Here is a 27,288-nt window from a genome sequence, read left to right on the forward strand (position 1 = left end):
TTTGGAAGCTAATGGATTTGATCACTGTGTTTTCCTTCTGTTCACCATAATAAATATTCAGTATTTATTACAATCCAATCATTTAATGATCTACAAGCAATTTAGCTAAATACAAAGCTCTGGAGTTGTTAAAAAACAAACAAAACATTCTCTTTTAAAGACGATAGCATAGCTCACCTGTTTTTCACATCTCCTTAAATTTATAGAGAACCGTTATACAAGGTCTAATTTTAGCTCAATTGTTTTTTAAATTACCATCTAGCCCACCAGTATGAATAACTATTAATTCAGCAAATATTATTCTTAAATTCTTCATTTTGCATTCATAGATTTAAGTGACAATGAACATAACTGCATGAAAAAAGATGCTAATACATCAAACAGAAATACCTGCGGGACATCTGTCACTATGTCATCATCAGATGTCTCTGAGAATAATTTCACCTGCAGTGCAGACCCTAACTGTAACCCTGGAGGAGTGTATTGTCTCTACGCAGACAAACAGTGAAAAGTCAGTGCATAATGAGGTGAGTGGCCTCCCATGGAAACCGACATGGAATAAGGGCCGTCTGCTTCAGTGCACTACAATTCAGATGCCAAAACACAGGCGTTAACAAGCTGCTTTCTATTTTTTAACTTCCCATACCCTCAGAGAAGGTGAAAATATGATCATCAAGAAGAAAATGTTAAACCTATGTAACTGAGTGCATCTAAAGTCACAAATAATAAGCTGATTACAATAATTAAATGTATTAGTCATGTTGTGTAGAGGAAAGAACACTGGACAGAGTCAAAAAGTCCCTTTTAATTTCAATGATCCTGATCTTTATTTTATATTAAATGGACTTTTCTAGGAAGCTAATCCTGGAATGGGCTTGGCTACAGCAGAATCACTTAAAGAGGTATTTTGTGTTTTTTCTTTTTATATTACATCAACATTTAATGTTTAAATTATTATGTTCATGGAAATGTTATTTTCAGCGGAAGCATTGTTTAATATGAATACTTTCCTTTTTCCCTGCACAACAGTTTGTTTTTTCTGGTGTTAGCAGTGATCTGGTTCCTTTGTTTATAGGCCTGTTTTCCTTTGTTTGGTTTTCTTTGTGGTTACCACTAATCACCAAACTCTTCTCCCATCCTGTAAACCTGCTTAAACATATTAGGCATTCTATCTAACAGTTTCATTTCAACCTCTTGAGAATCTCCCCTGGAGACTTCTACTTGCTCCAATTGGACTGGTGGCTTGGGCTCCCAGCCTGATGCTAACTGTCATCCTGAGAGTCTTTTCATCCTTATCCTGAGGACCTCCTTCACCTCTCTCCTGTGGTGGCCTGTTACCTGGTTTCTTTGTCTTCTCTGCTTCGGTTTATGCCGAGTTCTAGTGGAGTACATGCTATGTGGCTTCCTGAGGAAAAAATGCAAGGGAGGCAAAATTTCCAACTCCTTGAAGATCTGAAAATAATTTTTTACCCTCACTTTTCACTAATGGTTTATAGAGAGTACTAGCCTGGAAATAATTTACATAAGAATTTTCAAGCCAATGCCCACTGTCATCTCCCTTGCAGTGTTGCTGATGAAAAGCCTTTTGCTGCCCTGGCTGGTGTGGCTCAGTTGGCTGGAGCATGGTCCCAAACACTGAAAGGCTGCAGGTTCAATTCCCGGTCACGGCACATATCTAGGTTGCAGGTTCGATCCCCAGTCAGGGCACATATGGGAGGCAACTAATCAATGTTTCTCTCTCACATCAAAGTTTTTCTTTGTCTCTCTGTTTCTCTCCCTTCCCTTCCTCTCTCTCTAAAATCAATAAGCATGTCTTCAGGTGGGGATTAAAAAAAAAAAAGTCCACTGCCACTATAATTCTAGATCCTTTGTATCAGACCTGTTTTCTTTATGTAGGACTTTTCTTTGAAGCTAGTGTTCTGAAATAATGTAGTAAGGAACATTATAATCAGTCTATTTTTGTTAATGTCGCCGTTAGCTAGCCAATATTAATAACAGGAAAAGAGCAAAGGGAGGCCAGACATTATAGCACGGTCATCTGGGCAGCTTCGCAGGAAGCTGCAGCTTCATCCTCCCAGGGAAGCACAGGTCCATTCCCTGCAGATCTCTGGGGGAAGGGAGCAAACACAGGGAAGATGGGCACATGCCTGGTGAAGGTGGGGGTGAGGACCTAGAGGAGGCGCTTGTCTGTCAGTCTAACCTGGGAACACAGATGATTGGCTGGAGGGCGGGGCCACTGCAAGTGCACACAGTCCTGCAGAGCTGGCTGGCTACGCTCCTGGTTACAATGCCCAGAGAACGTCCTCCCTCTCGCTTGCTCCCGTGCTCCTGTTTCTCACTCATCTGTGACCCGCACTCGCCTGTGCCCTAGCCCACCATGTGGCCTTAATCAGCCTTATGGCCATGGCCATGTGGATCCCATGTGCAATGGACTGAAGCTGGAACACAAGCTAAGCTGATCAGATGCTGGACTGGACGGTGCTTAAATATGGAGTGAAGACTCTGGGCAGTGGCTTTAATTCTAACATTGCTGAAGACAGATGGGACTTTTCCATCGTGGAGGGGAGGGAGTGGGCACCTTGGAAGGGAACCCCTTGGAATGTTTCATCATCAATAAAGATTTCCACCATACCTCATTCTCCCATGAGGACCCCAGGAAATGCTTGTTCCCACAGCACTCCAAGAACTCCACTTCCACTGGTAACAGGTGGAGATGCAGAGGGCACCCCACGAATAATATTTTCATTAAATGTCCGGGCATTTAGTGGACCCTCTTAATCTTGAAATTCACATCCTTCACATCTTACAAAAGTATATTTTAATAATTAGTACTTTAATGATTCTCTCTTCTCTATTTTCTCCAATTATTCAGATGTTGGACACCCTGGACTGGACTCTTGGGTTTATTGATACTTTCTCCTTTTCCATATTTGTATTCTATGCTGTATTTTCTGGCAAATGGTTTCAACTTTATCTTTCACCCTTTTTTATTTTTGTTGTTTTAATTTCTGTCATCATATTTTTAATTTCCAAAGCTACTTTAGTTAAGTTCTTGGTAAAAATAACTTACTCTCGTTTTATAGACATACTATTTTCTTTTACCTCTTTGGGACTATTAATTGTAATTTCTTTTCTATCTTTATCTAGCAAATCAATGCAAGAAACTCTGCTTCACCCAAGGTACTTCTTTGTCAACTGGGATCTTCACTGTAGTCACCTAGATTCTATTCTTAAGGTCTGTTCTCTTGGACTGACCAGATTCTCCACAAAAGATGCCTATGATGTTCTGCCTTGAGCCATGGGCGACACTGTCTGTGAAGCACCACAGGCTGTTCCTGTCTCGCATGCTCTCCCCTCCCCCTCCCACTTGCCCAGCTTTGCCATACTCTGGGACATCCCACTACAACCACCTCGCTGGCGTGGGGAGCAATGGCGGCAGACGGGCTGAAAGGCAGTGACAGAGCTACAGGCCAGGACTGCTAGCGAGTGTACATGTCCTCCAGGCTGGGGGTGAAGCCACTCAGGGCCACGGAGAAGCGTGGGGAGGCTGTGGGTCCTGGGAGGCACCCTGGGCTCTCAGCCTTGGGTCTGAGCAAATGCCTACCTTCTCCTATTTCAAATTTTAAAATTTGATTCTTATTTTGGGAGGTAAAAATATATATGATATATACATATATGATAGTATATATTTATATATGTATTTAAGACATGTTTTAAAATATATATATATAAATATATATATCAAGTATTATTTAATATATATATTAAAGCTTTGCAGGTGACTCTGCTGTGCAGCCAAATTGGAAGACGTCTCAGGTGACTACTGTGGCTTCTTGTACCCTTAAACACTCCAGGAACTGAGACTGTCCAGTGCGTTCTGGCAAATCCGCAAGAAGCCAAGATTTCAATCGCTAGGAGGAAAGGAATACCCATATATCAACATATTTTGCTGCCTTCCAGTTATTCAGAATAGCATAAGAGGTAAATCACATCATGCTCTTTCAGAGGCAAAAACTGTTGGAGGGCATCAGTCTGTGATCACATTAAACAACTTCTGTACGGGAACAAGGGACAATTCCTGCTCTGTGACTAACATCTAGCCTCTCAGCTGGTGTTGCATCTAACTTCTGTGACAGTGTGTGTACGCTGACTGCACGTCGCACCCACCACGAAGTGTCTCACCACACCCTGGGAGGCACCGTGTCCTGCAGCTGCAAACGTGATTGATTGCCACGGTACAACCTGCACTCGGAATAAGGAGCAGACACAACGCCACTGAAGTATGACGAACACCATGGGGAGGAGGGAGAAAGGCTTACGAAACTAGATTAGAAGCAGTTGAAATTCCATTTCAAGGAGTGAACTTAGAAATGCTACAAAAATCACCAGTGACATTGGCCTGAGGACAGTGAATATGGACATACTTTGTGGAATGACTTTTCTTTCTTTGTTTCACTAATACTTGCCCCAAACTAATGACACACAAAGGGTGGATGAGAAAACCGAGCAAGAGTAATAAAACTCCAGTGACGCCATGGTTCTTTGAAAAAGATCATTCATCTCTTTCATCTCAATCCTGTCACTGAATTTGGAAGTCAGGAAGTGAAAATTAACTTAAGAGTAGTGGTTGATTTCCACTGAGGCTGTAGTCACCTGGGCTCCCCAGAGCTAAGCCTCACTAACTGGCCTCTACATATTCCCAGGGTTAACATGGGACTCGGGTAAGGATGTACTGTGCTGTTGATTTTAAACCCAATCAACCCTAGGAAGAGGACATTTAATGTATAAATAAGACTATTTCAGATGTCTAATGGTAAAAAAGAATAAAATCATGCTCATGTGATAGTAATGTTTTTATTAAACATGAGCAAGATTAATAAAACAAGCCTCTTCATCTGTTAAAATTTCTTCCCCAATATAACTACTAAAAAACTATGTCAATGGATACAAATTTTGAAGAAAAACAAATAGTCAAAACATTTTAAAGAAATCTATCAATAAAACAAAAACAACAAAAGGAGGTAGGTACAGGAAAGAAACCAACAAACTCTAAGTACCATATCAATTCCATTTAAAAAACCAGACTTTTCAGAGGTACTGTTTTTAAAAACTATATGACATAAGTGACCATCATAAAAATCCTCATTATTAATGCTGCACATATTATTAAGTACTTGCAACTTATTAAGAAAAACAAAATCCCTTGCCCCGGCTGGTGTTGCTCAGCAGCTGGAGCATTCGGCCCATACACCAAAGGGTCATGAGTTCAATTCCAGGTTGAGGGCATGTACCTGGGTTGCAGGTTTGATCCCAGGTCCCAGGTGGGGCATGTGCAGGAGGCAACCAATCTGTGTGTCTCTCTCACATCAGTGTTTCTCTCTCTTTTCCTCTTTCTTTCACTCTTCCCACCCCCCTTCCACTCTCTCTAAAAATCAATGGAAAAAATATCCTCGGGTGAGGATTAACAAAAAAAGAAAGAAAGAAAAAGAAAAACCCAATAGAAAATGGGCAATCTATAAGAACAAGCAATTTAAAAAGGCAGAATTACAAATGGCCAACAATCTTAAGAAAAGATGTTCTTACTAGCAGTCAAGAAAATACCAACATAAAAGTTATTCCATTTTTACTCATCAGAATGGCAAAAATTCAAATGACTGGTTACAGTCAATGCTAGTGAGAGTAGAGAAAACCAAGTCTCCTCTAGTTTACACCCTTGTGGGAAAATGTTCCAAATTCATTAAAACTGAAATCATGTCCCTTATTTAGTAAAGAGAACCCATTAACTAGATATCCAAAAGAAATAAGAGTTTAGAGGTTTTATTCTAATATTTAGACTAAAATTGGTCTTAACATTAATGTTTTGGAAACCACCCAAAGATCTACTTACAAGAAACAGTTCAAAATTATTCCGACTATGGACTAATATGCAGTTATTAGAAAGACTGAACTACATAGTCATATACTGATTTTAAAGAACATGCATGATATATATTTTAATTAAACATAACATACAATAATATACATATTATTTTTATAAAGCAAAAGAATAAATAACAAAACTCATATTGGCATATACACCTCTACAAGCAAAGGGGAAAAGCACGAGAGAGAAAACATGCCATGCTGCAGAGTGGTGGGCATAGACAATGAATGGGAGGGCACTGAGACAATTTCACTTCAGATACGTCCCTCGTACCCCACTGATTCTCAGGATCATGAAATGTAGTCATGTGAATTACAAAATGTGAGCACGTCATTAGATGTTCAGGCATAATTTGATATCGTCTAACTCCCTAATATATACCAAAAAAGGCTCTTCTATTTTGAGCTTGAAATTTTGGGACAATTTCCCAAGATAACCGTAAGGTAAAATAATGAAAACCGTGTTCTTTTGACTAATAGTAATCCAATTTGTAGTAAAAGAAATGAAGGAGAGCAGTATGAACAGAACCATTTTTATCTGTTTGCACATACAAATGGAAAGTGTGCTCTGTGAGCTTACCACACCACTGTTTTGGGTCATAATAATACTTTATATTGACGCTAACTGGTACTTCAGGGACTCCAAGGTAGAGCTACCTGAGATTCCCCTCTGCTAATAGTGCTACAAAAAGATTCCAATGGATCTCACTCATTATTGGCAAATGTTTCTCCATGAAGAAAAAAATACGATAAGATCTAAACATTAATACTCCAGTGAAAAAATTTACTGTTAAAACATGGTTTCCAACTACAACCAATAGCTTTGGTTCACTTCGATATTCTCTTAAGACAACAATTTCAAAAAAAGGAAAAGCTATGGTAGAGAGGTTAGACTATGGCTCAAAACTTGCACGTGAAGAATGCTAATACTTGGTTGAAAAAGATCTTTTCCTACCTTCACATTATCTGGATGCAGCCCCCCAGGGTGCTTGTCCATGTACTGACATAAATCAGTGTGCTAGAAGAAAAAGGGAAAATGTATTAACATCCCCCTGGCTATAACATGATGAATCAATATTTTTCTACTTCAAAGTCACCATTACCTTCTGAACAAAGCAAATGAAAGACAAGGGGGTGGATTTTTCAGTTTCCACCGTCACATGCTCCTCCAACCCCCATTTTTAACCAAATTCAATCATTACCTTTAATACCTCTGGGCTCTGTTTTATGTTAAACATTTCTGCGTACTAAAAGGAATTCATGTCCATAATTTGTTAAATGCCTAATTCCCTCCTCATTGAATATAAATCTTTTAACCAAAAAACTAAAAATAAATAGCTTAAATAACTAAACACACACACACACACACACACACACACACACGAGTTAACCAATCCATTCACAATTTCAATTACCTTGTATTGTTCAAGTGCAAATGCAGGTTATGATTATTTTGTGTGAAATGAAAATACTACGAGTAGATCATTATAGTAAAATTACCCACTGGATTTATTTAAATTTCTCTTAGATGTATTCATTAAAAAATAATTTTCAGGTTTCCAAAACTCCTGAACATATTTCAAAAAATATACTTTATGAAACAGAAATACTTTCAAAATCATCAGTTACAAAAATACATCCAGATATAACCAAAATATATGCCCAGAAACGTTATTCTTTTAGATATCCCACGCTCAATTTGCCCAGAATTATATGCTTTCTTCTTCTTCTTTTTTTTTTTTTTAATATTTTTTCTTTATTGATTTTAGAGAGAGAGGAAGGGAGAGGAAGAGAGAGAGAGAAACATCTATGAGAGAGAACACTGCTAGGCCACCTCCTGCACGCCCCCAACTGGGGAGCGGGGCCACAACCTGGGCATGTGCCCTAATCGAGAATAGAACCAGTGATCTCTTGGTGCATGGGTCGATGCTCAATCACTGAGCCACCCCAGCTGGGCCACAATTAAATATTTTCTTCTTAATGTTTTTTCTGTTTATGAGTTATGAAGAGTTTTGAAAAAACATGTAAAGTTGCTATTCTAATTTTTCTTGTCTTATTGGAAGTTACCATAAAATTTATAATGTCATTGAACTTGAGTATGTTAGTCTCATTATCAGGAGTAAATTGTTGAGAAACCATGAGTTTTATGATACATTCAAGAATCTTGCTGCAGCCATGGTGACAACACTCAGACTCCTTTACTGAGTTTTTATTTCATGCCAGGTGGTAACTGACAAGGCTATAGAGCAGAATTTAGCATTCATTCACTATTCATCGGCATATCTTGAACCCTTATGTTCCAGGCACTAGTCACTAAGGACACATAAGTTGGGCAATTGAACAACAAAGGGAAAGAAAATGGGACAGAAAAGATGTTTTTAGATATGTTCTAAGTGAATACTACCTTTATTTTGGACCACACTCAAGGTGTTTAGCTTCTAAATCAAAAGCAAAGTCCATGATGAGAGAAACTACGTTTAATTTGAAAATTATTGTCTCTCTGCTCCAGGGAAGAATGGAGTACATATAAGTGGAAATAGTTTTACATATAGAGTAGTAGCTCATTAAAATGACCCGAAAATATAATTATAATGGGTTCCGAGGAGTTTTTCCTGTGTGACTATATGAAAGTTTTATATCATGTATTTAACAAACTGAGGGATAAATTCTCCACTCCAAACTGCCACTGTGTAAATCCATATTATTAAATTCTCTGTCCTTTCAAATAGGGATAATATCTCCCTTGAGAAGAGTTTTGAAGAATAAATAGTGTATGAGAAAGTACTTTTTACCTATAACATGATATACAAAAATAAAGTATTTAAGATACTGGCCATTACACAATAAGACCCATGAGAGAAAGAACTGTATCTAATTTGTTTATTGCTTCTCACACAACAAATAAAATGATAAATAGAAAATACATCCAATCATACCAATTATTATATATATTCATGATATGCTAAAATTCTTAATAAAAATGTAAAAAACTCAGTTTACAAAATAAAGAAAGTCATATTCACACTGTTTCCAAAATACAAACTAAGAATAATAAACAACAGAAAATAAAGAAATAATATACTTTCTAGTATATATTTCTATTATGTATATTTCATGTTAGTTGAACTGGTAAAATGCCAATAAAAATTAATCAGCATATCAGCAAAAATATTAGATAAATAGAATTCAAGGAATATTTAGTAAACATTAATATATTTAACAACATGACATATCAATATAAATATAAAAATAAAAGAAAACTGAAAAATTCACAAAATCATGAAAGGTTTAGTTTGCTTCTTTCAAAATTCAACAAATAGAATTGGCCAAAAATGAATAAATGAATAAAAGAGAGAGAAGATTATAAAGAACATTAGTACCACGATTAAGTAGCATGTTTACTTTTGTGCCCAATAAACTTGTGCCACGTGAGCTGTAAACACAAATAGCATATTCGCAAATATCGACAATGTATTAGACAGAGGACATCTCAAAAGTTACCAAAGAGCGCATGACCAATGAACACAGACAACAAAGCTGAAGATGGGGGGGGGGGAGGGGAGAAGGGTGTCAATGGGGGGAAAATGAGAAACATCTGTAACAAAAACAAATTAATTTTTAAAAAAAGGAATAAAGGCAATCAAATATATGGTGATGGAAGAAGATCTGACTTTGGGTGGTGGGCACACAGTGCAATATACAGATGATGTACCACAGAACCGTACACTTAAAAATATATAATCTTATTAACCAATGTCACCCCAATAAATTTCATTTTAACCCCCCCCAAAAAAAGTTACCAAAAAGCAGAAGTCCTATTACTTCTCCCACAACTAAATAAAATAAACATCAATGTACACTATATTTCATCAACTGTAAGACATGCGATTTTTCTAATCTCTGACAGTGGAATAAGAGCATTGGCTGACAATTACCAGGCAGTAGTTAGCATATGAGTGTCACTGCCTGTGTTTGAGCAACTTCTTTCTTTTGCTCTATTTGCAGAGTTCTTACTCTGAAGACATGAGATATCAGCAAAACTTAAGGACCATCTGGGGAAGAAAGATGGGAAGATGAAATATAATTGTTATCTGGAAACCATTTATTGAAAACTTTAGGTAAGACTTTATAAAAAAGTGCCAGAATTAAAACCTGTAGGGCTCTTGCAATAAGCATAAAGTAAAAATTCTGAGTGATAAGAAAGCACTCAATCGTAATTTCAATGTGCTTTCTTTTTTCCTTTTTAGTTAATACGTAAAGTAGCGTTTCTTCCAGTCAGTGGGGCCTTAAGTTCAATGGCAGCAGAAGTAAATTAAGGAAGAACAGCAGTTGAAAGAAGGGAATAAGAAAAAGAGAAGCAAAAAAGAAAATCTATTTTCATGGAAATTAAAAAAAAAATTAAAACCCCAAACTGTTTAAATCACTTGAAAATAAATGACAGTAAGTTACCACATACAGTTAAAAGTGATGGAAAGTGGTTGGAGCATTCCTGACAGAAAATGTACGCATTTAAATACATTACTTTTAATATAAGAATGACTGAAAATGAATAAAACAACCAATAAATTCAAGCTGGAGAATACAAAATAAAAAATTTCTTTAAAAAGACCAAAAGAAAACAGAAAGGATAATGTAGTTAATAGCAGAAATTAAATAGAAAACAACAAGTTTTATTATGTTAAACAAAATTCCACTTCTTTGAAAAGCCCTATAAAACAAACCAATCTTTGGTCTGATTTTTTCTTAAAGTGAGGGGTTTTGCCAAAGGTAGTCAATACTAAGAATGAGAAAAACGACACAACTAAAAAGGTGAAGATTTAAAAATATATACTGTACACATATAGTACTAGAAATTGAACAAAACTAAACAATACTAGAAACTTCTTTAAACCAATACATCTACAGAAAACTTAAGTCTTAGAAGAAAAAACACAAAAATGACTAAATTTGATTCTATAAAAGATAGGAATTGAAGAGTGATACCTAAGAAAAAAGTACCAAGTTCAGAGGGTTTTCATGAAAAACCTTCCAAAGCTTCAAGTAACAGATGTAAATTTCTCTAGAACAAAGAAAAAGATGCTTCCCACTCCGTCCTGAAGGCACACTGTCAAAGCAGGCAGAAACAAAGCCGAGCTGGACAGAACTCGACCAACCTCTGGGATCCCAGATGTATACGTTCTAATGACAATAATGTGTAGGGAAACCTAGCAATGAAAAATTAGCTCAACATAAGAACATCTGTTCATGTGATCCTCTAAAACGTTTATGGTCTTATATATTGGGCATATAGTTGTTAAATGCTCATTTTGCATAAATGAATAAAACAAAAGTTCGCATTCTGTGGATTTCACACACTTATAAATTACAGCTTTTTTTCCAAGGATAAAGTATTCAACCTTTCTATAAAAAATAAAAAACCATAAAGCAGGAAACATATGAAGAATGAGGGGCTGGGGGGGGGGGGTAGATTCCTGGTCATCAAGGTACATGTGATGTCCTTCTGAGTCTATGCCCAATGGCATAAGTGTCATGCATCACAGGAAGGAGGCGTCTTCAAAAATGAGATCTTGGGAAATTTAATAAAGATTTTTCCAAACCTTTTAAAATTTCAAATTCTTACTCACTAAAGTGTATGGCATGGAAAGTGTGTGTGCATCCACACCCCATGCATACACACACAGCTTCATTAACTGTGTAAGCTTAGGCACACTGTATCACCTCGCATATCAGTATCTTCATCTATGACGATAATCCTAATAGACCTATTCAAATGGATATTGTGAAAATTAATGAGTAAATATTCAGAATGTTTTCAGAACACTTCCCAGTACATGGTAGATGCTACTGATGATGATGATGATGATGATGATGACGATGATGATGATGATTTTCTATGGTGTGTTTAGAGCAGGGAGGAATATTTGGAAGGACTGCAATTACAAATTGAATGATAACTACAGTCAGAAAGTTGGAGCTCCTGAGGGTAGCATTTCATCCTTTTATAAGTGTTTTCTTGTGTGCTTGCCCAGACTTCCTCATTCTCTGTACACAACCACTGAGACTGCATGCAGCAAATACATTATTAATCTCTGACTGCTCTGTGTGATTAGGGGCAAGAATCCAGAAAATCTCAGATGGAGGAAAAGATGAGGTAGGACAAGTTCCTGTTTTGTACCCTAGCACAGTTCCACCTGCATTAAAAACTGTTTCTTTTCTCTCTCTTTTTTAATGCACACCACACATCTGGCACTGAATTAGATGTGCCAAAATTACAAATTTCTTTATATCGCTTCTTTCTTTTTAACTTCTCTCCTTAGTACAATCATTGGATGATGTGCCCCTTATGATTTGCACTGGTCGATAAACACAGAACTACACTAAACAGCATCACTAGAAGGTACTTTGTCATTCCATTTTTTAAAAGTCATCCTGGGTAGAATCACCATCCTCCGACGATGCACGAATAATCTCAGACCCATCTGGCTTGGTCTCTGGCTATTTCTTGTGCTAATAATAGAAGGGGCTCCTGTAGACTAGATGCCTGGTGACTGCAGATCACACACAATCGCCCTTCGTCCTTCAACCTCTTGGCTCTGGGCTAACATTTCCTCTTCCCCTCACCACATGATGCCGCACCTCACCTTCCCACACCTCCAGTCTTACTCACTCCACCGCTACTGCTGTTCTCCAGGGTAACACCTTTAGAAGTGCATGTGTTTGACAGGATTTTACCTGGATGCCTGAGAACACTTCATCCATCTTCCACACAGTGGGTGGTTTTAAATGAAGCCATCAAGTCTGGCTAGGCTTACAGACGAAGAAGACAGGGTGAGAGCAGACAGGGGCCCCAAAGGCTCAAACCCCACACTAGCATATATTTCTTTCAAAATCAGGTTCCTCCTTCCTCACTGTTGACGACCCGTCAGGTAGCGCTGATTTATTTACATAGGTGCAGGAGTGTTTCTAAGGGAAAGAATTTGAGGAGCGTATCTGAAATCCTAACATCCTGAATGGAAATGTGTTCTCTGTAAAGAAGTTTGCCACATTTACAAGCTGGGTTTCCCTGTACTGATTTGATGACTCTGTAGAAGGCAGGAGAGAAATCTCCCCTTGTGAAAATGCAGGATACAGAAAGATCACAGAAAACTGAACAGACTTTTCACTCACGAGGACTTTCACACAGTAGGGTCTCAGCTAATTTCCATCATCTGTAGAGCTGAGAGATCCGTGACTAATAGTACACAGCCATGAGACTTCAAAAAGAAAAGGCTTGAAAGCAAACGACACAGATAAACTATGAATATAGCGACAATTTCCAAACCAGCCTGAGTGGAGAACAGCCCTTTAAAAGGGGACTGGGGAAGAGAGGCAGCCAAAGACAACGAGGAACAGGCTGGACAGAGGACATTCATTTCTTCATTGTTTGTCCACCCACCATTCCTTACTCTTTCTGAAATTCACTTTGGGGGTGTGTGTGGGGGGGAGGACACATTCCCCCACTGAAAGCCACTGGTAAAAAGGCTGTCTGAAGACCACAAACTCAGACAAGCCCTTGGAAATAAAATTTACCCACACATTTTATAGGCTGGTGACACTTATGAGTCCATTGTTAAATAGGCTTAGCCACTCAGTGTGTGCTTATGTTTCTTCTTAATCAATGTAGCAACCATGAAGTGAGGTTTTCCAATTGTTGGTTCTTCATATGATCGAACCCCCTATTCAAGAGGATTCCCAGAGAAATTCTGCTTTTGCACAAGCCCTGGCTTCCTAACCGGACTGGTCTCATTAAGCAGCAACCCAAATAAAGCCCCTTCCCCAACCATGCCTTGCTTCCACTCTCTTATGATGTTAAGCACAGTGTCCACAATATTTGTCAGCTAATTTTGCGATTCTTCAGAAGCACAGCCAACATATGACACTGAAAATAACACAGCCCTATTTTTAGTACCTAGGCTAAAATTAAGAAAGTCTTTCTGGGAATAACCAACAGAAATCCTCATTCTGAAATTAGGTTTAACATAGCCCCACATCTTCTGTTTCCTTTAGTTTTCCATTTTGACAGCAAGAGGTGGGTCAGTCTAGTCAAGCTTGGTGTAATTTGTATAACATTAGAAAACCCTGCTTCACAAGAATAAGACTATGGAAAGATTCCAGAAAATAAAAAGAATTTTGAATTTCTTTGTTCTTCAAGGATAGGCCTGTGTTATGTTTAAATACCAAAGTTCAGTTATGCTTTCATTTGAAGTAAGTGAAAACTTATTTTTACAAAACAAAAATAAAGTGGAACCATGTGATTATAAAAGATGGGATATGTTAAGAATGAGTTGATAATGTGAAAATTGGAAGCATAAAAATATAGAGTCCTCCTTTTAACTGATTTCTGATTGTTTAAGAAGCTCCCCATCCTCATCCCAGGTTGAATGCAGACACTCCTATCTCCACCAGGTAAGTGGTCCCATTATAACAAATTTTACGTACTCTGACTAGTAAAAGATCATATCAAGAAATTTGCAAATTTCTAAAGGACAAGAGCAATTATTGCCACTCTTCAGTGGTACTATACGTGGCCCCAAAATTAATGACAACCACAGTAACTGTTAGTGTGGCCATGGAAACATGTTACTGTGATGCTTACTCCGTTACTGGCGAACGTCACCTTCATTACCATTGTCTCAGGTCTGGAACACAGCACACAACCACACGCATTCTCTATAGACCCACACTTGAAGGGTAGTTATGAACTTGGGTAGAACTCACTATCATTTTAGTTTTTACTCTATTTCACCTGTAGCTCATTAGAGGCATGTAATTCACTGGGGAACGGTTGCTGCTAAAGGCGACTGAAGAAAACTTATAGAAGTTGAGCCCTCCTTTCTTCTATAGCAATCAATGCCATTTTCCTCTAGCTATAATCTCCGTTTTAATCAGCCCACACTGCTGTAAGAATTGATACATCAAATTACTGAGCAGTTGGTTCCGAGCTGCTCTTATATGAAGTCCACGGGTTTAAATTGACTTTGAAATTGCATTTTTTTTCCCCATTAAGCTTTATAGTACTCATCTATTTCATTCCCAAATTATAATTAATGAAACTTAATGTTATGAGTTCCTACACGTGAGCATCATTCATTAGTGAGGAAAAGATGCAAAGAAACATTAATCAACTTTCCTGTAAAACAAAATCACAGCCATTCAAGATGTTTTATAGAGGAAGGGTATACCCATTATATATCAAAGGGGTCCATTTTTAAAACAGTCGTTAAAAAATTCAATTTTGTAAGTATTCTATCAAGTGTTATTTAGGCTTTATGCTAATGCATTGAAATCCCTTATCTTTAATGACAAAATAAGACATTCATGAACAAACACAAAAATGCTCTCTTTTTCTTCTGAAGTAGAAATTCTAATTAAAATTAGATTACTGTGCCTCAAGTTGCATCACAGGACATGGTATAACAATAGAGAGAATAAACCCTGGTCGGTTTGGCTCAGCGGTAGAGCGTTGGCCCTCAGACGAAAGAGTCTCGGGTTCGATTCTGGCCAAGAGCACGTACCTCGGTTGCAGTTTAGCCCCGGCCCCAGTTGGGGTTGTGTGGGTGGCAACCAATCAATATGTTTTCTCCTGTCAATATTTCTCTCTCTCTCCCTCCCACTCTGTCTGAAGATAAATGTAAAAATATCCTTGGGTGAGGATTTAAAAAAAAAAAAAAAAAATAGCGAGAATAAGGTCTTCCAATGTATTCCATCATCACCCAAAAATACGTCCTTAAATGAAATATTCTCAAATATTCCACTGTTGCTGAGCAGATTCAACTTACATATTACAAAGCCTTTTTCTATTTTGTTTTATTTTTTCCTAACTTAAGCCACCCAGGAACTGTTTGCAATTCTACCAGTATACCACACACCCATTCCCTGGGGAGGGCACCGGTGGTTAGCATACACAAAAACCCTCCCACAGCAATCACAGTGCTGTGTTTTATTTATAATTAAATTAGTTCTTTTTTTTAAGTATAATGTATTCTCCTTTTTCCTGGTCACAATAAACCTATATGTGACTTAGCTATCCCATACTTCTGCCCAGTTGGTTTCAACTGTCAATTCTGACCCCCAACTGCATGGGCAGCCCGGGGCTGGTAGCTGGATAGGAAGCATTTCCAGCCACATTCCCATCAGGTGAAACCAGCAACCTGAAAGGTCTTTTCCATTAAGACAAAAAACCTTACTATTTGGCTCCTGGCAATGATGTCATGGGTAGACAGACTGTATACTTGTACCTCAGCAGTCAAACTGTTGTGAGACATTCTTCTCTGATCAAAAAAAGGGTACATTCTGTTCCAATAGACCGTGTCTGAAGCGTTTCAGTATCACAGGGGCTAATTCACAAACTTCACAGGGATCTACATCCATAGCTCTTATCTATACAATTCATTTCCTTTATAAGTCTTCTAAGGGATATAACTGATTTTCCTTTATAAAAGTAAATGAATTCAAAGTATAGACTTAGAAAGTTTCAAGAAATTTAGGAAAATTTTTAGAAGTAGAACATGGTGGTTCTTCAGAATCATTTGCTACTCCTGCATTGAAAAGAATGTGTAAAATGTGCGTTCTTGGAACACTGAAGGCAAGAGCTACCCACTATAGTTTACATGCCCTCTGGCAAACCATTCACAAGCCTAAACCATATAATAAATTCTAACAGAGTCAAATAGCCACTTTAAAAATATTTTCATGCTATTTTGAAGCCAGGTGGAGTTTTAAAAGGAAAAATAAAAAGCCAAGGGATATAAAGAATGAAACGCTCTGACCATCCAACATCCTCAAGAATTGGGGAGGGAGTAACAAAGTGAGCCACGAAACATTTTTTGGAGTCAAAGCATGTTATGGAAGAAAAATAAAGGAACTGGAATAGTTCAGGAATACTTTAACTCCAAAACACCTTCTGGACTTGCCCTGCTAGAAATATGGAAGATCCTAAAATTATAGGGTAAAAGCAACAGGAGCAAAAAAAACTTAGAAACAGAGAACTAAAGTGGAAGAGGGGAGAGAAAGGGAGGCCATAACAAAGGGAAGGCAATAGAGAGAACTCAAAGGCGGCCATTCTGGAATAGCCTTTGCTGATTACAAAATAGAATTGAGGAACATTTCTCGTCATCTGGGTTCTAAAGGGTAACAGTAAAACCCACATAAGGACCAATTATACCAGATGTGTAGCCTAGATCTTTTTGAATTATACTATAATGAGGTTCAGGTACATGTTTTTCTAATTTTCAAAAGAGTAATTCTATACAAGTTCAAGAAGATTGAAATCATATCAAGCATCATCTCAGATAACAAGGGCATGAAAATAGACTTCTGCAACAAGAACAAGCAAAGACATTTGAACACAAGGAGGCTAAATAGCATGTTATTAAACAATAAATGGGTTACTGAGGAGATCAAGGAAGACATTAAAAAATTCCTGGAAACCAATGAAAATGAACCTACAACAGCACAAAAAAATGGGATGTAGCAAAAGCAGTTCTGAGAGGGAAGTTCATAGCACTACAGGTCTACCTCAAGAAACAAGAAAAATTTCTAATAGACTATTTAACCTCACAACTTAACTAGAAAGCAAAAAGAAAAAAAAAACCCAGAGCAAGTAGAAAGAAGAAAACAGTGAAGAGCAGAGCAGAAATAAATGACATGGAGACCAAAAAAAACAAAGGATCAATGAAACAAAGAGCTGGTTTTCGAAAAGATAAACAAGATTGATGGACCATTAGCTAGACTCACCAAGAAACAAAGAGAGAGAACCCAAATACACCAAATCAGAAATGAAAGAGAAGTAACAACTGACACCTCAGAAATACAAAGGATCATTAACAAATACTATGAACAATTATATGGCAACAAATTTGACAATCTAAGCGAAATGCACAAATTTCTAGAAACACATAGTCTCCCAAAACTGAACCAGGAAGAGATAGAAAACTTGAACAGACCAATAACAACTAAGAAAATTGAAGACGTAATCAAGACTCTCCCAGCAAACAAAAGCCCAGGCTCGGATGGCTACATGGGGCAGTTTTATCGAAATGCAAAGAAGAACTAAAACCCATTCTCCTCAAACTATTTCAAAAAATTCAAGAAGAAGAAAGGCTTCCAAACTTGTTCTATGAGGCCAGCATAATTCTAATTCCAAAATCAGAAGGACACTACAAAGAAAGAAAACTACAGGCCAATATCCCTGATGAACATAGATGTTAAAATCCTGAACAAAATACTAGCAAATCGCATCCAGCAATATATCAAAAAAATTATTCACCATGACCAAGTGGGATTCATCCCAGGAATGCAATGCTGGTATAGTATTTGCAAATCAATAAATGTGATACACCACATAAACAAAATGAAGGATAGAAACCACATGATCATATCAATAGATGCTGACAAAGCATTCGACAAAATCCAGCACCAATTTCTGATAAATACGCTCAGCAATGTGGAAATAGAGGGATCATATCTTGACATTATAAAGGCCATATATGAAAGACCTACAGCCAACATCATACTCAATGGGCAAAAACTAAAAGCATTTCCCTTAAGAACAGGAACAAGACAGGGATGCCCACTTTTGCCACTCTTATTTAACATGGTACTAAAAGTCTTAGCCACAGCAATCAGATATGAAGAAAAAATAAAAGGGATCCAAATTGGAAAGGACAAAGTGAAACTGTCATTATTTGCAGATGACATGATATTATACATAGAAAACCCTAAAGACTCCATCAAAAATCTACTAGACTTAATAAATGAATTTGGCAAAGTAGCAGGATACAAAATTAACGTCAAGAAATCGACGGCATCCTTATACACCAATGATGAACTCACAGAAAGAGAAACTAAAAAAAATCAATCCCATTTACCGTCATGGCAAAACATTGAAGATACCTAGGAATAAACTTAACCAAGGAAGAAAAGGACCCATTTTCAGAAAAGTATAGGACAGTGAAAACAGAAATGGAGAAAGATATAAAAAGTGGAAGCACATACCTTGTTCACGGATTGGAAGAATTAATATCATTAAAATGTCCATATTACCCAAAGCAATCTATAGATTCAATGCAATCCCCATCAAAATACCAATGACATTTCACAGAACTAGAACAAATACTTCAAAAGTTCATATGGAACCAAAAAGATCCTCAATAGCCACAGCCGTCTTGAAAAAGAAGGACAAAGTAGGAGGGATCACAATACCAGATATCAGGTTATACTACAAAGCCAGTGTAATCAAAACAGCCTGGTACTGGCACAAGAACAGGCAAAACAACCGGTGAAACAGAACAGAGAACCCTGAAATGGACCCAAGGCAATATGCTCAATTAATATTTGACTAAGGTGGTAAGAGCATACAATGGAGTAAAGACAGCCTCTTTAAAAAATCGTATTGGGAAAATTGGACAGCTACATGCAAAAAAATGAAACTAGACCATCAACTTACACCATACACAGGAATAAACTCAAAATGGATAAAAGACTCATGAATCCATAAAAATCCTAGAAGAAAATGTAGGCAACAAAATTTCGAACATCATACGCAGCAGAATTTTCACTGATACATCACCTAAGGCAACAGAAACAAAGGAGAAAATGAACACATGAGACTACATCAAACTCAAAAGCTTCTGCACAGTAACAAAAACAAACAAACAAAAAAACCCATCAAAATGGAAAGGGAGCCCACTGTATGGGAGAACATCATTGCCAATGATACATCAAATAAGGGGTTAATTTCTAAAATATATAGAGTGCTCATACAACTCAACAAAAGGAAGACAAAGAACCCAATTTAAAAAAATGGGCAGAGGACCCTAAGAGACACCTCTCCAAACAGGACATACAAATGGCCAAGAGACATATAAAGAAATGCTCAACATCACTAATCATCAGAGAGATGCAAATTTAAACAACAATGAGGTATCACCTCACACCTGTCAGAATGGCCACCATCAACAAATCATCAAACAACAAGTGTTGGCGAGGGTGTGGAGAAAAGGGGACTCTAATACACTGCTGGTGGGAATGCAGACTGGTGCAGCCACTATGGAAAACAATATGGTGTTTCCTCAAAAAATTAAAAATTGAATTGCCATTTGACCCAGTGATCCCACTTCTAGGAATATACCCTAAGAAGCCCGAAACACCAATCAGGAAGAATATATGTACCCCCATGTTCATAATAGCACTATTTACAATAGCTAAGATCTGGAAACAGCCGAAGTGTCCATCAGCAGACAAAGGGATAAAAAAGCTGTGCTACATATACATAATCGAGTACTATGCAGCTGTTAGAAAGAAAGACCTCTTATCCTTTGAGATGACTTGGAGGGACCTGGAGAGTATTATCCTATGCGAAACAAGTCAAGTAGAGAAAGACAAATATCACATGATCTCAGTTATTTGTGGAATATAATGAACAGAACAGTCTGAAGAACAGGGTAGACCCAGAGCGTGGAAGTAGGGTACAGACTGACAACCCTCAGAAGAGGGGGGGGGGGGAGAGATAAACCACAGAACTTACATGCACGTACGCATAACCGATGGACATGGACAACAAAGCTGGGGATGGGGTTGGGGGGATGAGGAGGAGGGTGCCAATGGGGAAAAAAAGGAGAAACATCTGTAATAAAAATGAATAAAATAATAAAAAATTTTTTGTTTAATTTTTTAAAAGAGTAATTCTGGAATACCATCACAATACAATAAACAATTATAGTTTGTAAATTTGTCACCCATATTTTTTTGGCATACAAACTAACACTCAAAATATATTTTCAAACTCTTATAATGGGTGAAGTATTGTAAAATATATAAAAATGAATAAAAACTATAAAATATTTAGGAGCTTACTGATGACTATAAGGGAAATAAGAAAAATCAAATAAATGGGAATAATACACTTCTCTTCTTACACAAAAAGAAACATTTATAACTTTTGTTCATATCATTTTACTTAGTAGTAATGCTTTCAGGAGGTTTTTGTCCCCCAAAGGAAATACAGAGGGATATATTAGAAGTAATGTTAAGATTTTACAATGCAAAAATACTTTGGATTTCTTAAACATGGCTATGAATATCTGATTATTTGTCGGGCAAGGATTGTAGGCAACAGAATCCAAAATGGGATAAGTTAAAAACTCTTCAATTGGAACAACAGTTCATTTAAATCTTTCTGGCTGCTGGGAATGCATAGAGTATAGAATGACAACGCTTTCAGAGAAACTCCTGGCAAAACAATGGAGTATGTGAAATGTTTGTTTGTTATACATGATTAAAAAGATCATTTATATTGTTATTCTTGTGGCACACATAAACAAGCAGAGAAAGACAAATATCACATGATCTCACTTATTTGTGGAATATAAGGAACATAACAGTCTGAGGAATGGGGTAGTCCCAGAGACGTGGAAGTGGGGTACAGACCGGCAGTCCCCTGAAGAGGGGGTGGGGGCAGAGATGGGCCACAGAACTTATATACATGTATGTATGAACAATGGACATGGACAACGGAGGTGGGGACAGGGTGGGGAGGGAGGGGGAGGGGAGAATCAGAGGGTGAAAAAGGGGAAACATCTGTAACAAAAATTAATTAATTAACTAATAATAATAAAAAAGAATAAGCACATTTATGTAAGATCTCCTTTTTAAAAAATATTTTGCCATTTTTTTCAATATAGAATGTAAAGAGGCAAAAGTCATTTATCTCTCTCAGAGTACAAGGATCACACCAACATTATTTTTTCAAATGCAAGTTTTAACCTACACAGTGTCATGTTCTGGCACACAAGAAACTGAGGAGTAGTGAAACATGCTAAGAATCCACAAAAACTGTAAAAAGTTTCATTCAAGTAGCTCCTTAAAGAGCAAAGAATAAAAAGACCTCAAATCACAGAAGGGAAAGAAAACCAAACTCATGAATTGATTTTATTCTGAGTATTTCCCAAAGTTAAAATGGAGTAGAGATTCCTTTCTCAGGATCCATCACCAAATGTCAAATTGATGGCTTACCTGTCATAAAAAATTTTACCAGAAATCAAATCATCGCTCTTTTTCGTCCCTTTTGCTACTAGCTTTGCTGGATTCATGGACGATGAAAATGTGCTTAACTCCCTGGTCGGCATGAGTATAAAATTTAAAATACCTTGGAAAAAAGAACTCTTTTATTTTTCTGTCCTCAATCATTAGACACTTGCAATCTTGCCAAGACAGTAACTTTCCCAGGGACTTGACATATTTGGCAGACATAGTTGATGTTTTGAATATGAATCCAAAAATTTCAAGAAGCAAAGATCAACGTTATTGCTCCTCCTGATATGTTTAAAGCTTTCATGCCAACATCTAGTTATGTATTCAGTGAATCAGAGCTAAAAATATCTTTTCATGCTCTTGAATTAGTAAATGTGCCATCAAAAGGTTATTGAAAAATTTTTCAAAAAGAATAAAATTTCACCAAGTCTGTGGGGGATGAATTCAGGTAGTGGTTTTCTGGTGCTGTGGTTGAAATACAATTGGAAAGTCAGTGTTGGAAAAATTTAGAAGTTATTGGTGTTCAAATTTGAAACAATTACAAGTTTTTTCCACCAAATCATACTGGAGAATTTGGGGCAAAATATCTAAATATTTATTTCAAAATAAATGAGTAGGCCTGGCATGTAACTATCATGATTAACATACACAGCTAGTTGTAGTAATTTCTATTAAGAAAAACATAGCAGAAACCATACTTGACTTGCAAAGTGACCACATTAGTGCCTGACTCTTGACACTTGTGGGAAGCAAGCTGACTTAGTACCTGTACTTATTCAACATGTGGATTTTAATGTTAAAAAGCCAGAATTAAGTATCTAATAAAACCTTTTAAAATCATTAATTGTATTTGTTCAGTCCTCGGTTGGGTTATGTGTGGAAGGAAACCTATTGATGTTTCCTTCCTCCCTCCCTCCCTCTCTTCCTCTCTCCCTCTCTTCCTCTCCTGCTCCTCCTCCTTCTCTCTCTTTCTCTCTCTCTCTCCCTTTCTGTCTATAATCAATGAAAACATTTTTTTAAAGGGTAGAGAAATAGAAAGAGGAAAAAAGAGATTATCTTCCAAATGTCTCTGACAGTGGCTGAAATGAAAGCTAATAACTGAGATCCAAAGCTTTAAAACAAAGATCACATATTCAAGAAAAAAGGAAAAACAAAAGATGGAAAATTCTTACTTAACAATAACTGCCATGACAAATTAGTTTTTCCATTCCTGAATTACACAACAGAAAGGAGGCTGAGCATCTGCTGGGGATCTGTAACTGGCCTTCCATCTGCCAGTGACAAAGGAGCAAATTACTCACTTGAAGTTGGACGTTAACATTCAACACTAAAGTTTGTTATCTAAAAAAGAGGTTTCTAATCATATGCAGCACTCAAAACACTGAACCTGCAAAATGAGCAATTTATACATTCCTAATAATTAAGTTTTATAATCAGAACACTTCATCATTGTTCATTTCTTTATACACACACTTACACCGTAAAAATGTTCGTATTACTTATATGCATGTATGCGTAACCAATAGACATAGACAACAAAGCTGGGGGTGGTGTGGGGGGAAATCGAGGGGAGGGGGTCAATGGAGTAAAAGGAGAAACATCTGTAACAGAAATAAACTAATAAAAATAATTAAAGAAAAAAATGTTCTTATTAAGGCTTTAAAATACTATCAGATGTATGAGTGTGCCTTTATATAGTGTAGCAATATCCCACAATCATCATAACAAATTATAACAAAAAAAGCAACTAAAAGAACGTAACAAGCATATATATTTTCCATCAAGACAGGACACTCGAATAAAGGCACACACATTGTAGACACTGTTGGTGTGCCTAAAACTTTACTGATGAAACCATAATCTAATAACAGTTAATTCAAATAACTTCAGTTCCAATAGGCTTGTCACATTTGATAAATTTTGACAACTGATAAGTAGCACAGATTTATATACTTCATAACCATTAACATGAAAAAATATCTAATTACACAGTGGCAACACACAATGACAAGCTCAAGCATTTGTTCATATTTAAACTTATTAAGAATGCATGATATTCCTGCCCTGGCCAGTTTGGCTCAGCGGTTAGAGCGTCGACCTGCGGTCCAGAGAGACCCGGGTTCGGTTGGCAGCCACTCGATGTGTCCCTTTCACGTCAATGTCTCTCTCTCTCTCTCTCTCTCTCTCTCTCTCTCTCTCTCCTCTCTCTCTCTCTCTCTCTCTCTCTCCCCCACTCTATCTGAACAAAAAATGGAAAAATGTCCTCGGGTGAGGATAAAAAAAAAGAATGCATGATATTCCAAGGTAAATACAGCCAACTGAACACACGCACCTATGTACTTTGTACTCTCTTTCGGTCCCACTCTCAGAAATTTACAAGTTCCAAACAGACAGCAAGTTTAGCGCCACAAAACACAGACACGTGGATGATGAGCCTGGCGGTGGGGAAAGCCTAGACACAGCCCTGTATGCACAATGGAACAACCAAAAAGGCTCATGGGTTGGGGGCACCAGGACATGGGAATGAATATAAGGTCTACATGTAGAAGTCCAAAATATGAGAGATGCCCCTAGCCAGTTTTGCTCAGTGTTTACAGAATCAGCCCACAAACAAAGAGTCGCGGGTTTGATTCCAGTCAAAAGCACCGTACATCAGTTGCGGTTCGTCCCTGGCCCTGGTCCTGGTCCTTGGTCAGGGTCGTGCGAGAGGCAACCAGTGGATGTGTCTCTCCCACATTGATGTTTCTCTCTCTCTCTCCCTCTTTCTCTCTCTCCCCCTCCCTCCCACTCAATCAGAAGATAAATAAAAAAATATCCTCGGGTGAGGATTAAAAAATAATAATAATAAAATATGAGAAATTGTCTGAAAGTCTTTTCTATAGCTATTTAATCCTTATATCCCTTCCCAACCTGCTTACACAGAAAATCACCTCTATAAAACCCAGAAAGTGTAAAACAGAGAGTATCTGAACTAGAAAACCCCACCAGTTAGAAACAAGGATTGCCATCCTAACACAGGAGGCTTATGTGGGGTCCTATCACCCATGCTACTTCCAAAGACTGGCAGCTAGGTCTCTGCCTCCAAGTGGGAGTTTAAAAGAATCTTCACTGGGGATCTCACAGCACTGCAGGAAAGATGAACATTGTGCCTGGCCAGTTTGGCTTAGCGGTTGGAGCGTCGGCCTACAGATCAGAGAGTCCGGGTTTCGGTTCCTGCTAGGGGCATGTACCAAAAAGAAAATGATGGACATTACTATCAAGGGTTTTCCAACAAAATGGATTAGTCAGTCTCCATGGTGAAATTCATGGGGAACCGGCCACCCCACACACTTGGAGCTCCCAATCAGGTTGTTACCACACCATTTTTCAAGTATGACTAGACAGCCAAGACACACAGCTATCAAAAATCGAAGTCTATAATATTAAAGACAGAGACCAAAGTAAAATGGAAAAAAAAAATTAACTTGGTTGAAACAAAGCATGTACTGTTAGAAAAGCTTTAAAAAGAATGTTATTAATATTTCCAGTGAGGTTAAGAAAAGATCTTGCAACTTTGAAACAAGAAAAGTATATTATAAAATGGAATATTTTGAGCCCTGTGTGGCTCAGTTGGTTAGAGCATCACCTCATGCACCGGAGGGTTGAGGGTTTGATTTCCAGTCAGGGCATATGCCAGGTTGCAGGTTGATCCCTGATCAGGGAGCATACCAAAGGCAACGGATTGATGTTTCTCTCTCACATCAATCTTCCTCTCTTTCTCTCCCTCTCCCTTCCTCTCTCTCTAAAATCAATACAAACATATCCTTGAGTGAGGATTAAAAATTTTAAAAAATAATAATTTAAAAAATGAAATAGTTTGAGAATAAAAGTGTACCTTGGAATTAATAATAATAAAACTTAAAGATTTCAATAGAACAGATGAACTACAAAGTTGAAAAAATGTCCCTTAACATTGAGCTAAAGCAAAATATAATTAGAAAGTAAGAGACAAAACACAAGAAAATTAGAAGAGCAACCCAGGAGGTCCAACTTTCACATAATAAAAGATCCAAAGAGAAAAGAAACAATGAAGGGAGAAAATCATAACAAAATAATTTAAGACAGTTTTTTGGAACAGAAAAACATGCACATTAAAGATGTTCAACATCATTAGTCATGAGGGAAATGGGAAACAAATGACAATGAGAAACCACTAAACACCCACTGTAATAACAAAGACACACAATAACAAGTTTAGCAAGGGTATAGAAAAACAGAAACCCCACACACTGCTGGTTAGATTGTAAAATGATACATACACTTTAGAAAGAAGGCTGATAGTCCCTCAAAAACTCAAAGACAGAGCTATCTGATGACTCAGCACTTCTACTCATGGGTATATGAGAATTGAAAACAGGTATTCAAACAAATGCTTGTACACAAATGTTTATAGCAGCACTATTCACAACAGCCAAAAGGTGAAAAATCAACTGATGAATGGATACACAAATGTGGTATGTCCATACCATGGACAAGGATAAAGTAGTAATATATGCTACAAAAACAGCATGCTAAGTGAAAGAAGTCTATCAGAAAAGTCACATCTTAATGATTCCATTTATATGAAACATCCAGGCAAATCTATAGAGACATAAAGTAGAGAGGATTTGAAGTGACTGCTAATGGGCCTTAGGTCTTCTGTTTAGGATAATGAAATTTTCTAAAATTAGGTAGTAGTGATAGTCTCCAAACTCTGTGAATATACTAAAACCCACTGAATTATACACTTTAAAAGAGTAAATTTTGCTTTGTGAATTGTATCTCAATAAAATGGTGATTGTTGTTGTTTTAAAGGATGGAAAGACATGAGTTTCCAGATTGAAAAGTTGCACCCACTGAAAATAACGTTGCACATTAATCTATTTCTTGCTTCATCATGAAATTTCAGAATGCTAGAAATAGGATTATTTTAACAGAAACAGAAGAAACTAGACAACAATGAAGAGATGCCACTGAAATTCTAATGGAATTGTTTCCAACCAAGAATTCTACAACTAGCCAAAATGTCAATCAAACATGAGTGCAGAAGGAAGATATTTTCAGAAATGCAATGTTTAAAAAAAAAAAAAAAAAAATCATCCACACACTCCTTCCCTGGAAGCTATTAGAAAGTTAGTTCCCTCCAAAACAAAACTTCAGACTGAGAATAAAAAGAGTCCCAGCCCAGGAAAGGGGGGGGGGGGCATGCCAAGAAATCAGTGAAGGGAGATGAACCAGGCTGAGGCTTGGGGAGAACCTGAATTACTAACAGAAATT

The 27,288-nt window shown here is 37.3% G+C and overlaps 1 protein-coding gene across 6 annotated transcripts in view; it reads right to left on the minus strand.

The window, feature by feature from the left end:
* CDK14 (cyclin dependent kinase 14) overlaps positions 1 to 27,288 on the minus strand; it is a 595,016-nt gene that overhangs the window by 292,731 nt on the left and 274,997 nt on the right. For all 6 annotated transcript variants that reach the window (XM_036246264.1, XM_036246270.1, XM_036246267.1 and 3 more), the window contains one exon: positions 6,878 to 6,940. In XM_036246264.1, the coding sequence (XP_036102157.1) occupies positions 6,878 to 6,940 (63 nt within the window). The remainder of the gene's footprint in view (positions 1 to 6,877; positions 6,941 to 27,288) is intronic.

The sequence above is a fragment of the Molossus molossus genome, unplaced genomic scaffold (assembly GCF_014108415.1).
Source record: "Molossus molossus isolate mMolMol1 unplaced genomic scaffold, mMolMol1.p scaffold_m16_p_7, whole genome shotgun sequence".
Classification (NCBI taxonomy): Eukaryota; Metazoa; Chordata; class Mammalia; order Chiroptera; family Molossidae; genus Molossus; species Molossus molossus.